This window comes from Podarcis erhardii, assembly GCF_964252035.2.
Source record: "Podarcis erhardii genome assembly, chromosome: 6".
In the NCBI taxonomy this organism is placed as follows: domain Eukaryota; kingdom Metazoa; phylum Chordata; class Lepidosauria; order Squamata; family Lacertidae; genus Podarcis; species Podarcis erhardii.
This window is the reverse complement of record NC_138510.1, coordinates 100,599,216-100,614,326: the sequence shown is the minus strand read 5'-3', so window position 1 is coordinate 100,614,326 and position 15,111 is coordinate 100,599,216. Positions and strand designations below refer to the sequence as shown.

General features: G+C 43.4%; 1 protein-coding gene across 1 annotated transcript in view; it reads right to left on the bottom strand.

Moving 5' to 3' along the window:
- The window catches only part of RAMP3 (receptor activity modifying protein 3), a gene marked incomplete at its 5' end in the record, with an annotated part of 70,978 nt that overhangs the window by 14,980 nt on the left and 40,887 nt on the right, over positions 1–15,111 (bottom strand). Inside the window, one exon of the mRNA XM_081867414.1 lies at positions 8,918–9,047. Within this exon, the coding sequence (XP_081723540.1) occupies positions 8,918–9,047 (130 nt within the window). The remainder of the gene's footprint in view (positions 1–8,917; positions 9,048–15,111) is intronic.

Sequence of the window (15,111 nt, the reverse complement as noted above, 5' to 3'; positions counted from 1 at the left end):
GGCCACCAATTATTTTTTAAAAACTGGATGTACATTTCCAAAATATAAGATAAAAAACAAATAAAATAAAATAAAACCTACACACAGCAACAGTGTTTTGTGTTGTGTTAGCTGCTATGATGTAAGCAATGGGCCCCGCATATAGCATATATTCAGCACAAAAACAGTGACAATTTGTTGTTGACAAAGGACAGCTGGACATATAAAGGGCCCCATTACCTTCAATAGGGATGCGGGTGGCGCTGTGGTCTAAACCACAGAGCCTAGGGCTTGCCGATCAGAAGGTCACATCCCCGCAACGGGATGAGCTCCTGTTGCTCTGTTTGAGCTCCTGCCTACCTAGCAGTTCGAAAGCACGTCAAAGTGCAAGTAGATAAATAGGTACCACTCCAGCGGGAAGATAAACAGCATTTCCGTGCACTGCTCTGGTTCGCTAGAAGCAGCTTAGACATGCTGGCCACATGACCCAGAAGCTGTCTGTGGGCAAATGCCAGCTCCCGCGGCCTATAGAGCAAGATGAGCGCCAAACTCCAGAGTCGTCTGCGACTGGACCTAATGGTCAGGGGTACCTTTACCTTCAATAGCTTAGGGCCTCATCAAACCTAAATCCAGCCCTGCCCCAACCTGCATAATCTCTCTGTGGCTGCTCCTTTGCCCACAATCTCCACCGCCCACGTGTGATCTCTCCATGCCATGAGAGTGGTGATCAGGCATTTGGGAGAAGAACCCCCACCCCCATCACGATCTAGCCCTGGAGAGATTGGTCACTCCTCCTGAGACCACCTGGGAGAAAAGAGGCAGCCTCCGGGGCCAGCTGAGAGGTGCCAGAACGCTGTTCCAGAGGAAAAAAGTCCAGAGATCCCAAATCATCATAAAAGGCAGCTCTATGTATAATGCATTACCATACGTTCAACTAGGAGGTCACCAGCACTAATCTTGCCCTATCCCCAAATGGCCAGGGTTGCTTAACCAGCCTCAGCTGGTAAAATGTATTGTTGTCCCAGTGTCCATCTGAGCCTGAAGCAATGGCACTGGCTCAAGAACCAATACCCTGTACAACTGCTCTTTCAAAGGGCATGTGGCCCAGACCACACAGGAAGCATGCCAGTTTGGTGAATCTGAGAACCACCTACCAATATCTACATGTCACAGAAATGTAAGGAGATTCAAACAAAGGGAACTTAAGGAAGACCAAAGACACCAAATCAGTCCTCCAGCATTTCAAAGCAGACAAGGGATCAAGGCAGCAGCTGAAGGGGGCAAGTTTATATTGGGACTAGATAAAGTATATGCAAACTACACTGAGGAAGAGTCAAAGAGCTAGCTGCACATGTAGACCTGGAGACGGCGTCATGGTGGTGCTTAAAATAAATTTATCACATTATAGAAGGGAACAGAATTAGGCTCAGGTGGATATTTCAAGACTGCACCTCTTAAGAGCATTACATTGAAACACAACCCCCACCCCATAAGCTTAGCATATAACAGACCTGCAGAACTTGGCAGTAGGCAGGGGCCAAAATTAAAATAGGCTAAACTTCTTCAGGCCACAGATAGGTTATTAGTGACTCACTTTCCAAGTAAAGGTATAATTAATGTTTACACTATTTTGCAAATAGCTGGATTCATTTGCCTTCTGATTTAACTGATCGTCAAGGTTATTGGATATATCAGCTACTCTTCGCTGCATGGTCATACGGTACAAACTGATATTCTCAAAAACACTTTTTTAATTGGGATATAATCAAGAAACTGCAATCAGCAAGCACTTCTTTATGGACCACCGATATGAAGTTTACGGCATGTAATGCCTTAAGAGAAAATATTATGAAAATGATTTATAGGTGGTACATGACCCCAGTCAAGCTTGCAAAAATTTATCACCTGCCTGATAATAAATGTTGGAAATGTAAAGAAACTGAGGGAACATTCTTTCACCTTTGGTGGACTTGCCCAAAGGTTAAGGCTTTCTGGGAAATGATATATAATGAACTAAAAAAGGTATTCAAATATACCTTCCCTAAGAAACCAGAGGCCTTCCTTTGGGGCATTGTCGGCCAATTGGTGCCAAAGAAAGATAGAACATTCTTTATGTACGCAACAACTGCAGCAAGAATACTTATTGCAAAGTATTGGAAGATACAGGATTTGCCCACCTTGGAAGAATGGCAGATGCAAGTGATCGACTACATGGAATTGGCAGAAATGACTGGCAGAATTCGAGATCAGGGAGAAGAGTCGGTGGAAGAGGACTGGAAGAAATTTAAAGAATACCTCCAAAAACATTGTAAAATGTTTGAATGTTAAAATGATGTTGGATATAAAGATAATATGGCATTAGTGATTTGGTAAAGAGAAATATGTAAAAATAATTTGGAAAAAAAGGGGTAAGACCAGAGTATTATTATGTCGTGATTAAACATATGATATAAGAGATTAAGTTATAAAGAATATGTGATAAATGGCTTAATAGGAAAGGAAAAGAAACCAAAGGCATAATAGGTTAAAATATATTAATAGGGTACAGGACTGGAAAGAGGGTAGGAAATTTCTGAAATAGATTGTGTAAAGGGGAACACAGAAAAGGGAGATGTGAGGAAGTCAGGAAAAGAGGGTTATAAAGATAGTAAGCAAGTAATATTTTTTTCTTTGTTTTTTGTAGTGTATGTTGTGATATTTTTGATTGTCTTTTTATTTGTTTTCTTCTTTTTTTCTCTGAATTGTGATATTTGTTTTATTATGAAAAACTTCAATAAATATCTTTTTTTAAAAAAAGAGATTTTTCAACAAATTGGACACTTTAATTTGTTTTCACTGGTGTCCAATTTACTTAAGTCAGGATGTTTTGATTTGAAATGACGATGGTGACTGTATTAAACACTATGTTCTGATTTGATCTTCCATTTCTTTTTATCACCCATTTTACAAAGTCACCCCAAAAACTTTAATGTTGGAACCCAAAAATCTCCACAGCAACTGCTCACATACAAAGGAATACTGAACTGAGTGTCTAAACTTGGAGAAAGCACCAGACACTTGTGTAACTTGGAGGGCAGCAGCAGAACAAGGGAGGGGAAGAAGCCCTCACGTTGTGACCACTCATCACATAGTGGGCATCAGCTGCATTGGTGCTTGGCTGCACCCACTTTGTCCCGGTTCAACAGCAGTAACAACTGAACAGACAGTAAAAAGATATGACTCTTGCTCCTCTCGGACTGATGATGGTTGGTGTCAGGGACTGTGCTGAGGAGGGCTACAATGAGGAGGCATCTCCCCAGGAGCAGGAGGACAGTAAAGATTTAGAACAGTGGTTTGCAGAGGGCCATAGTTCATCCAATATTTCCCAGTATTTGCTGGGAAATACTGGATGAAGAGCAGCTAGGAGAAGAAACACTGGAAGAGGGTTAACAGATTCACCTTTGTTGAATAGCATCTCCCCCCTCCTCCACGTTCTAGGAGAGCTGAGAAAGTTGCAGAACAGAAAGCACAGAGACTACAAGCTCAGGTTACCAGATGTAGGGGTGAACTGAGAGGGACGGGGTGGGGTGGGGGCATGTAGCCTTAATTGGAAGCACCACCATTGTTAGAAGGAGATGTTCTTATCCCTCGCTGTGATTAGTAAAGAATTCTAACTGGTAAGAAGACTCTGTTCACTTTGTTCTGCCAAGGGGGGGAGGAAGACGATTCCTTGAAGCCTGTCAGTTGGCTGCCGTGGGTCACGTGACAAAGAGGAGAGAGTGAGCAGTGGTAACCCACCCACCAAGTTACATGACGGGCACAATCGTGACTAGTGGAAGGCAGGTTAAGACAAAGCACACATTACATCTTTACTTTCTATTACATCCACTACATTTTTCACGGGCTGTTCGAAATCCTTTGGCCGGCCACAAGCGGCCCATGGGGCATATGCTGTGCAGGCTTGGCGCATAGCATCAGTCTTTCCTCCCAACCCCCCCCCCCAAAGGAGCAAATAGTGTGGGGATGGTGGATGCAGCATGGGGGCACACCCCCACGCCACAGCGTGTCTAGCCGCCATGCCCACTGTTTGGCCTTTGCCTCCCTCGCAGAAAGCTTTGCTTTATGTTTCACTTGGCTGGAGCATGACAAGTGAAGCAGACTTTCAAGTATCAGGGGAACATTTGAGGGAAGCACCTGGTTTGACGCGTGTATCACTCATGCTAGAAATGTACCCTTGCTGGAAATATGTTAAGTTCAGGGTGGTTTCGCTACTGTTTCCAACTGTTGATTTCTGCTAATAAAAAGAGGCTCTACAAAGCTACCGGCAGCTTGCTTGCTTGCTTGCTCCTGCACAGCTCACATGCATTCAACTCCTGTTTCGTCCTCTGTTATTTTTGCAAAGTAGCATAGCTTCCCTATTACCTAAAGAGTCTATCCAATGAAAATTAATTGAATTATTATATCACTTTGGGCTGCTTTCTCCTTTTGCCCATGAAATGAGATTTTATCCTTCTGCAGATCTACACAACACCATACAAACTGTTGCAGCTGAAGTGATTCCCTGCCCCCTTCAGTGCTGTAAAAATAAAAGCATAGCACCTTGAAAACAAATTGCCAATACATCTTCTAGCTAAAAGCATCATTCAGACCTAAACATTATTCCTTAGGAGGCTTGAAGGTGTATCCTGCCTCTCACTGAATTCCATCCTTCAACATTTACAAATAATAGCTATTTTCCCCACCTACTGTGAAATGGTTTGACTTATTCTACCCAGTTGCTCAAGGGGCATCCTCTTAAACCCACAACACTTATTCAAGCAAACTTACTCAAGCAAAGTTAATGTTGGGGTTTTTATTTCTCTACCTAGTTTGAATACTACAGATGATTAAAAGCTGCCAGCACATATGTGCCTCCCATAATCTCTCTCTCTCTCTCTCTCTCTCTCTCTCTCTCTCTCTCAAATTCCCACATATTTCCCACTTCACACACATTAGAAACAATAATAGGAGCATGTCAGAAAAAAGCTATACATAAGACGGGGAGGGGAGAGTGTTGTTGGCAGGATCACAGGTTATGGGGAAGAGATTTATGCCTTCTGTCACCAGCTGTGCAACTCCCCCCCCCCCAATGTTGAGGATTCGTTGTTGATTTTTTCAAAAGTTCCCATTGGTGCTCCATGAGAACTTTTTAATACACTAATCCTAATTGTCCATTTGGAGGGGGTGTAAGACTCCTCTCCTTGCATGCTGTGATCCCAATTACAGGGAGCAGAAGGAGGAGGCTGTTAACTAACTTCAGAAGAACAAGAGATGACCAAAAGTTTTTGTGGCCACCACTGACTATTAGTAACTTAACCTGACTAAAGCTGACCTGAGATTGCATGGAGATCTCTGATGGATAGCAAAATCTTTGAAGTACAAATCAGAAAAAAATGTGTACAGTGGTACCTCGCAAGACGAATGCCTCGCTAGACGAAAAACGCACAAGACGAAAGGGTTTTTCGTTTCTTGAGTTGCTTCACAAGACAATTTTCCCTATCGGCTTGCTTCGCTAGACGAAAACGTCTTGCGGGTTTGCTTCCTTTTTCTTAAAGCCGTTAATACCCAGGGAATCCGCGCTCCGCAAGACGAAAAAATCGCAAGACGAAGCAACTCGCGGAATGAATTAATTTCGTCTTGCGAGGCACCACTGTATTTATATAACAGCTTTGCAGAGCATTCCTGTACCTGTTTCTCTGAAGGAGCACTGCTTACTCCCAGATAAATGTGCAAAGGATTGCAACCTAAGTTAATCTTTCTGAAGCACCTGTAATACTTGGTCTATTTTTCTGTTTCACAACAACTTTGCTATTTCCCTTGACTTAATGTATTTCAGCACTCTCAGGGATTCAGCAGAAAATACTTATCTTCTCTTCCTGTTCCCCACATTTATGAAAGGATCAGAAAATACAGCACAGCTGCCCAAGTGTGCCATTCTCTAGTCTTCAGCACACAGACGATGCTTTTACAGCATTTTCTAAACATCTTCAGTTGGAGCAGGGAAACAGAAGTAAAAGCATAAGAATCAGACCAAAGGCCTACCTCGTCCAACGTCCGTCTCTCACAGTGGCCAGCCAGTTGCCTCTGGGAAGCCCCTAAGCCGGGCACAAGCCCTCCTCCATGTAGGATCCACAGCAATTGGGATGCAGAGGCATACAGCCTCTGACACTGTGAGAAATTGTGGAGGTAACGCTCCACCTTGCGAAGGCAGACCTCGCACTAGACATGCAACATTATGTCAAGGAGCGTTGCACCGGCTTTCCCTGACCTTTTGCCTTATCGGCTAGAAAACAGGGTTTTTCCCCTGACCGTTTGTCCTCTCACAGATTTGTTTACTAGGCATAACGCTTGGCTGGAGCATGACCAGGAACGCAGACATAATCAAGTATCGGGAAAAACATTCTAGGGAAACACCTGCTAACACATGTATTTGCTAATGCTGGAAATGTGATACGTGTATTTGCTAATGCTGGAAATATGTCATGTTCAGGGTGGTTTCGCTACTATTTTCAATTGTTGACTTCTGCTAATAAAAGGAGCCTCTACAGAACTAGCCGGCAGCTTGCTTGGAGCATGCTTGCCAGCGTGCTTCTGCACAGCTCACCTGCATTCAACCTCCCGTCGTATCCATTATTCCTACAGAAATCGAGCCACCAGGACTAGTAGCCACCAGGACAGCTGCATCCTCTGCAAATTTGCCTAATCCTTTTCTAAAGCTGTCCAAATCTGTGGCCATCACTCCATCTTGTTGTGAATTCCTGAGTTCACTATGCACTGTGTGTCAGGTCTTAAAAAGCAGAGAGGTGAGTTGCAGAACTCTATTCCTCTCCCTGCTGACAGAAGAATGTGCTGCCTGCACGTGCATGATAAGCAACAATTGTGCTCTGTTTTCTCCCCACAACCAAAGTTTAACTGAGGTCAGGTGGAGAGGCAATCATCTGAATGCAGCAAAAATATTCCAACTTCTCTGCAGAAGCATTTATAACCAATGCCTGTGGGCACATCTATACATTAATCAGCCAAGCTCTCCTTGAAAAACAGAAGCTGCCAGTGCAAGTCATGCTGCAAATGCAAGTGAAGTACCGTCAGAAGAAACAAACAGCACCTGTAATTCACTGAACAAAAACCGCCGTGGTCTAGTAGATAAGAGTGCTTGAATTTGACTCGGAATCGCAGGGCTCAGCATGAAGCTCACTTGGGAGACCTTGATCAGACCACTTTAAAAGATGAGAAGAGCCCTGCTAGATTTTAAAAATTGCTTTCATAAACAACACAAGAGAGACCAAGAGACCCTTCAGCCAGTGCTGAATGGAAGGAGCAGGGGAGTGGGATTTCTTTGGGTGCCTGAATTCACAGTTGCTACAGGTGCCAGGAAGCCTATGAGTTTATGGTGGCTTGCTCACAGGGTGCTTTATGAACCAGTTTACTGTGTTGTGATGTGGGTAAAATAAGTTCACACTAGACATACAGGACATGGTAGCTAGAAAACAATTCTCTCTAAGATGCAGAGATCTGCCACAATATCAGAAGGCAATTATGGAATGGAAAATTTAAACCAATTTTTAAGGCTTTCTCATTTAAAACAGCTTTCTTTGGGCATAAACACTATAGATACTAAACTACTGCAAATGCCAGAATAAATACTGGTATTTTAGGCAGCCTGGTATAAAAGAGCCATAGATTTTTATTTTTAAATCAAGCTTGGTCTCGCCAAGCTCTCACAGTTTCCTATAGACCAAAATTTTCAGTACAGCATTAAATATGTTTTTCATCTGTCTCTTGTGAAAGAGATAAGAATCTGACAGCCTGAATAATAGATAATAGAATGATGCCTTGTCATAACTTCCTAATCCCTTGTTTGTGGAAAGAGTGGGGGAGAAACAGGTAGTTCTAAGCTTTTAAAGCTATCATCTGGCAGATAATAAAACAAGCTGAAATCGTTTCGGTGTGATGGATTTAGTCTGAGGCCATCTTTCAGAATCTTGGAGGCACTATATTAACAGCTGAGCAATAAAAAGGACCAGTTGCTCTCACTTAAAGAAGCATGGCTCAAGAGAAAAATACCACACACAATTTGAGTACTTATTTCTTTACACATAGAAAATTCTTATGCTTGAGTGGCAGATCATTGTCTTGAATTCAGTAAACATCAGCCATTTCTTATGTGCCAATGAATTATAGTTGGGAGTAGCATTACATTCTGAGAGATTTGCTTGAAGACATGCAAGGGCTACGATGGATTAATATTGTGCCTCATAGAGGGCAGATCATAAGAGAAGGTTTAAAAAACCCAGTTCAGTGACACCTTAAAAGATGGCTTAATGGCTATTGAACTTTTGCTTGTACTGAGGCTCTAATAAGAAGACTAAGAGTGCAAGTCTATTCATGTCTACTCACCTAGTTCAATGGGGCTTACTCTCAGGTAAGGGCTCACAGCATAGGGCTGACACTTTACACAGGAATAAATTATCTAATGAAACATACGCTTATGTAAACTGTTTAGGAAAATAGGCACTGCTTAGTTTGGGGATCTGAGCATTTAGTAGTAGTGTTCTTTAAAGTACTGGTTGCACTGAACCCCTTTTTGGCAGTTCTGCCACAAATTCAAAATATTATAGAGAGCCACTCTAAGTCACACTGGAATGCATATTCCATCTGCTAAGCCTTTGGGTGCTTTTGCTTTATTCTTCCAGATGAGGAAACCAGAAAAGCAAGACAAAGGAGTCAGTCTCATTATGCCATGGTCATGCCTTTGGCTCCTCCTGTCTTTTTCCAGAAGTGCCACATATTCTTGCTGCCTGTTCCAGTTGGGGTAGCCATGCTACTGGTTGGCCACACATGCTTTAAAGAGACTAAAACAGTTATCCATAGTCTCTACACACCCACCCATGAGAGAGAGAGAGAGAGAGATGAAGCTTACAGGATAAATTCCGTTAGATTGCACCATTTTGAAGAGTCCACTTTGTGCATCATCTCTTGAAAAGATTTCCCGCACAAAGGCAGGTTTTGTAACATGAGGGATTCATTGCAGATAACCCCTTGCTGTGCACCTAGAACAAAAAGAAAGGATCTTTTAAAACCAACAAGGAAGCATTAATGATTTCTCAATCTCTCGCTGGAGAGAGATTGAACTAAACAGTTTGAAAACACAGATCAAAAGAACATAAACCAATTTTTAAAAGAATCGGTGTTTTTTGTTCTTTTGAAAAAGATAAACCAATTTTTAAAAGGATCATTTTGCCTACTTTATGTCTCAGAGCTGATTTGGACATGATAAAATAAAGGCTTCTGTAGCATAATTTATTCCTTTGACAGAAATCAAATCATAGAGATGGAGCAAATTTTGTGTGTACAGAAGTCCTCAGCATTTCCAGTTAAAGGATCTTAAGCAGCAAACCAGGAAACACCTAGCAGAGTTGCTGGCAGAGTTGCACTATTAGACTAGACAGAACTATTAGACAGGCTTCCCATACATGTCTGGCTGATCACTGTAAGAACAGGATGCTGGATTAGATGGGTCTTGAGGTTTATAACAAGGTCAATTCATATTTAAGTCAGTGGACCCAGTTTTACATTTAGAAAGACTGCCAGACTACAAGCCAGCTCACACATTCTTTGCTAAAATAAAACTGAATGTGGCATTTGGAAGTGTATGTGGAGGCCATGGCGGTACTGCCATGTTGGCTGGAAACGGAACAAGTGCACAATTGCATGAACATCTCAAAAGACATTACTTCCTAGTTAGGTCTAGGTCTAGAGCTCATCTAGCTGATCTAACCCAGGGTTGAATCTAGACACATAGTTGTTTGCATGGAACTTCAAAGGAAGCAGCCACTGGCACAAAGAAAAGGCAAGAGCGTCAGCTCTGCAGTTGGCATATTGATCCCAAATCACAGCAATGCTATGCTTCAAGTAACCATTTTGCATGTCCTACTTAGCAGTTGTAAAACATGGTGATTTTACAAAGGCTGCTCCAGTAATGTGGATGAAAGGTCTGTGAGTTTCGCTGTTGTTCACAACTCATAATTACTGCACTGTGCAACTTGTGCATGCTAAAAATATAAATAAATGTGTAGTTTATGTTTGAAAGGCTGTGGGATCATATAAACCCCACATATCATTTGTTTACTTTTTTGTACTTTACAGTGTGGGATAATACTGACTCACATGACATCTGTGCAGCAGTATAATTTTACTGGAAAAAGGAAGGTCTCAGGAAGTACATGAGTTCTTAACTTGCAAATGGTGTCATGTTTGATAACTTCTCCTAAGGAGTGCTCTGATGGTGTTTCCTGCTTGGCAGGGGGTTGGACTCGATGGCCCTTGTGGTCTCTTCCAACTCTATGATTCTATGATTCTATTCTATGATTCTAAGTATTTTATTTATGTTGCTTTCTTGGGATCCACTTCATCCAAACAAAGAATTGATACTGTCAGGTTTTCTGTTGACGGAGCGTAAAAAACACCACCCTCATAAATCATTTATATGGGAATCCAAATCAGGGGTAGGCAACCTAAGGTCCATGGGCCACAAGCAGCCCACAGGGGTCGTTTAACCAGCCCACAAGCCGCCCCTGAACTGAGCCACCTGCTCAGTGAGTCCCCGTGCGCTACACTAAACCGGCACAGCGCGGTGACTTGCTTTCATGGTGCCGGAAATCGCATCTGCGCAGACGCAGACAGAAGACAGAAGTAATCTACATTAGACACAACAATTTAGAAAAAGTAAAAATTTTGAGGTCTTAGTATTGAATGGTCTCTTTGAATTTGAAGGTTCATTATTGTTCCACAAGATGTGTATGTCTTTAAGGGCCAGAGCAAATAACGTGACCCAGTTTTACAGCTGTGAAGCAGTATAGCAGGTGCTGTTAAGTTGTGTTAATTAAGCTGTGTCAGCACCTAGCTCTCTCAGTACCCTGGTGGTTGGGTCCATCATGCTTGTTGATGTATTTAGTGTAAAAGGAGTTTTTGTTTTTGTTATTAAAACCTTGCTAAAGTTATTTTGCGTTCCTTGTAATGTGTGGTCTCCCTAGCTAGCTTTCTGCAGCGCAACTAATCTGCAAATAGCCAACACTTAGAACAAAGGAAGGAAGTCAATATGTGTATTTGTATGTAATGACTAAATTAGAATGAAGATATGGTTTTATTTGTAGATGTCTGCTTTGTCTTTTGTCTTTTGTTTTGTTTTTTTGTGTTCTCTTTTTCTTTCTTGTTTGAATAGTATTATTTTGGATTCAATGTTTGTAATTTTTGTTGTTCTTTCACATTGAAAGTAATAAAAAAAATAAAAAAAGAAAAGAATCTGTGCCCCAAGGTCCTTGAGCTTCCAGCCCAGAGTCTCATAGTTCTTTGCTACACATCAAGGGATGGCAGTATCATTTGAATGCACATGGATCAGAAGGGAGGAGTTGTGGCCAGTGGGCCTTGGCAACTTCTCTGTCACTTTTTGAATTGTTGCACCCAGGACATCCCGCTACCTCTGCACACTGCTGCCTCTGTCCCCCTCAGTAAGGAGTCACCTTCTACCAGTGCTTTTTTTATAGGGGGGGGGAAAGGTCTGGTACTCACTCTCCCCAGGCATTTCTGGCAAGGGGAGGGAGAAGGGAAGGCAGCAGAAGCAGCAGCTGTGGTGGTGGACGAGGAGGAGGAGGAGAAAGATAAGAGAGGGAGGGAGGAGAGAGGGCTGCCCATCTGCCTGCCTGTCTGAGAGCCTGGGTACTTGCCTGGCACCAGGGCTGCTGGGCATCGGTGAAAAACTGAGCAGGCAGAAGAGGATTGGGGCATTCTGGGGGAGGCAGCAGAACTGGGGGCTCTCACATTGCCTGGCTCCCAACGGGGATGTGGCAGGAGCTGGGAAAGGGCATCCTGCTTGGTGCTCAGGGATTTTTCCTCTCCCTCCACTCCATTGCCTTGGAGACAGGGAAGAGTTCAAGCATGTAGGGCGGAGGCCTCTGGAGCAGCCCAAGCCAGCTTCCCACGGCTCACAGCAAACCTGCAGTGGCTGCTTCAGTCTGCCCTGGCCTGTCAAATGTAGCATAGGCAGGGGACAGGCTTCTCATGGTCTCATCTCAGATGGAAAAGAGGGCAGGGCTCCTGCACATGCAGGTCTTGTGGAGGAAACAGAATCTCTGTAGCAAATGTCATTTACACGCCATAACCAGCCATTGGTGGTGGTAGTAAGACTTGCCACTCCATGAAAGTGCTGCATGAAGTGGGGGAGGGGCAGGCAGGGAAACACCAATGCAATCCTTTCACATTGCTATATTCTCAGCAGTGGAAAAACATTCCTCAGTAATACATAAATTGGACCACTTGTTTCATCCAAAGTATTTCTGCATGCCTTAAATCCTTCATTTAAAAAAAAAAAAGCAGAAAGGGAGAAATGCATCAATTATACCTGGCTTTGGGCTGTACTGCAGGCCAAAAAATAATCTGACTAGATTTTAACAGATGTATTATATTAAAAATCTATTTTTGCATATCCATGCTTTTAAATCCCAGGAACCACTGTTTATTGTATCTGTGCAGCACTTAAAAAGCGGTTGTCAGCTACTAAAGAATAGGTGAGGGGACTTCCAGTCATGTAGAAAATGATACTTTTATTACCTGCAACAGAGATTATCTAGCTTCATCTATCTATCACAGATATTTCAAAAATATGCACTCTCTAAGAATGAAAGGTAGAAATTAACTAGGTCTGAATTTTTTTATCTTGTTGAATATTTAGAAGTGTAAATTTATATGCAAATATTCATTAGCTTTATTGATAGTACAGTACATGCATGTTCCTGATAACTCATTGTCAAGCATGTTGTTGTTGTTATTGTTGTTGTTGTTGTTGTTGTTGTTGTTATTTCTATGCTGCCTGTCAGGGGCTTGCTATGGGAAGCAGAGGGGCAGTTGGGTTACAGGGAACCTCTGAAAATCTTGCAAAGCAGTTCCTCTTCCTGTGGTGAGGAAAGCCCCACCTCCAGTGGGGAAAAGGAGAAAGGACCGAAGGATGCTGCTGGGAGCCTCAGCACCACTCCTGGCAAAGCCGGCCAGGAGGGAAGCACGCCCCTTCCGTCACCCACCCTGCGCAGAGGTGTAAAATGCAAAGAAGGAAGGAAAAGGCTGGGGGTGATGAAGCTCTTATGCTGGGGGAGGTCCCGGAAACAACCACTCCCGGATTCTGCTAGCGATTGAGGCAGACATGAACTTGTGGCTCTGCACTATAAATAGTTTTGCGCCAAAATAAAATCTGAAAAAGACAGGTCGGAGTCCTGACTCACAAGCAACCACCATTGCCATCTGACACCGCCCATCTGACTGGGTTGCCCCAGCCATGTCCCACCAAAAAATAGTAAAAGCACAATACAACATCACACACTAAAAACTTCCCTGAATGTCTAATAATAATAATAATAATAATAATCACATAGCTGTTTATCTGTTTGACATCAGCTGCGACAGCATTCCACAGGGCAGGCGACACTACCAAAAGGCCTTCTGTTTGGTTCCTTGTAACCTCACATTTGGCAATGAGGGAACCAGCAGAAGGCCCTCAGAGGTGGACCTCAGTGTCTGGTTTTGGACGATGGAGGTGAAGATGCTTCTATTACATATAATAATAATAATACCTTTATTGTCAATGTACAACCTGTGTACAATGAAATTAACCGAGCCTCCCCACCCCCCACAAACGCTCAATCTTATTTCACTCTGTGTGCTTGTCGCACAAAACACCAACCCCAAAAGTCAGTTGCACTATATTATTTTCCGTTTAGCAGCCTATCAGCCCATGGATAGAAACTGTTTTTTAGCCTGTTGGTACGACTGATTATACTTCTATATCTCCTGCCAGAGGCTGGAAGATTAAAGAGGTGCTGGCCAGGGTGTGAATAGTCCCTGAGAATTTTTCTCACTCTCCTAAGGCAACGATCGCTTGCAAAGTCATCTGTTGGGCTCAGGTGACAGCCCATGATATCATGTGCTGTGTTCACCACCCTCTGTAAAGACTTTCTGTACGTGGCTGTATCACCACACTGTGATACAATATGAGAGGACACTTTTTATTGTAGACTGGTAGAAGATCATCAATTGTTGTTTAACATTGTCCTTTTGCAGGACCCTGAGAAATGGAGTCTTTTTTGGGCCTTCCTAACCGCCTGTGTTATATTGTTTTTTCAAGTGAGGTCTTCACTAAGGTAAACTCCCAGGAATTTAAAGGAAGAGACTCTCTCCACACAACCCCTCCCCCCCCCCCCGATATACAACAGGGCTAGTTCCCCTCTCTTCCTCCAAAAGTCCAACACCATCTCCTTTGTCTTGCTAATATTTAGGTGCAAGTTATTCTCTAAGCACCATGGGGTATGTTATGCACTGAAGTTCTCACCCTGGGCCAGCAGGGGGATACTGTAGATAGTTATGCAAATAAGGGATCAAAAGTGACATTCAGTGATTGGATAGTTTTAGAAAGTTGTTACAATTATGTGTACTGGAGCTCTATATAAGCAGGCTGACTGAACCCTTCAGCTCAGTTCTGTTCTGGCCTCTGAATAAACAAGAGCTGTTTGAAGAATTGCTGTGTCCTCTGATATGTTCACCCACAACTTAACACTGGCGATGAGGATGGAATCGATGGACATCAGAGCACAGCCAGATGCGGCCACCCTCTGAACTGAGCTGAATCACTGAGCGAAATCACTGAGCGAAATCACTGAACAGAACCAATTCAGAGCTGACTGTTCTGGCTAGAGCACTGTGTTCCATCCATCGCCCTCCATGCCGGCATCGGAATCATGGCTTCACTTGTGCCTCTACCGCTGATTGCGCCAGCCTCTGAATCATGGGACACCTACCTCGGTTCGACTGCTAGCTCCAAGCCAACGAGCTGACAGAAGTATCACAGGAGCGGAAGCGGGGCCTATTCCTCAGCCTCTGTGGGTGTGATGGCCTAGGATTCCGATTCAGAGGCTGAACCAGAGGAATCCCAGCCTGCACAGGAGTCCCCGCCTCCAGGGCCGGCTGAACTGGGGCAGGGCCTTGATTCCGAAGCGCCTGCACCTGTGCCGGATCCTCAGGAGCAGGCACCAGGTGATCCCACTCTGGCTCCAGAGGTGGTTGAGGACTCAG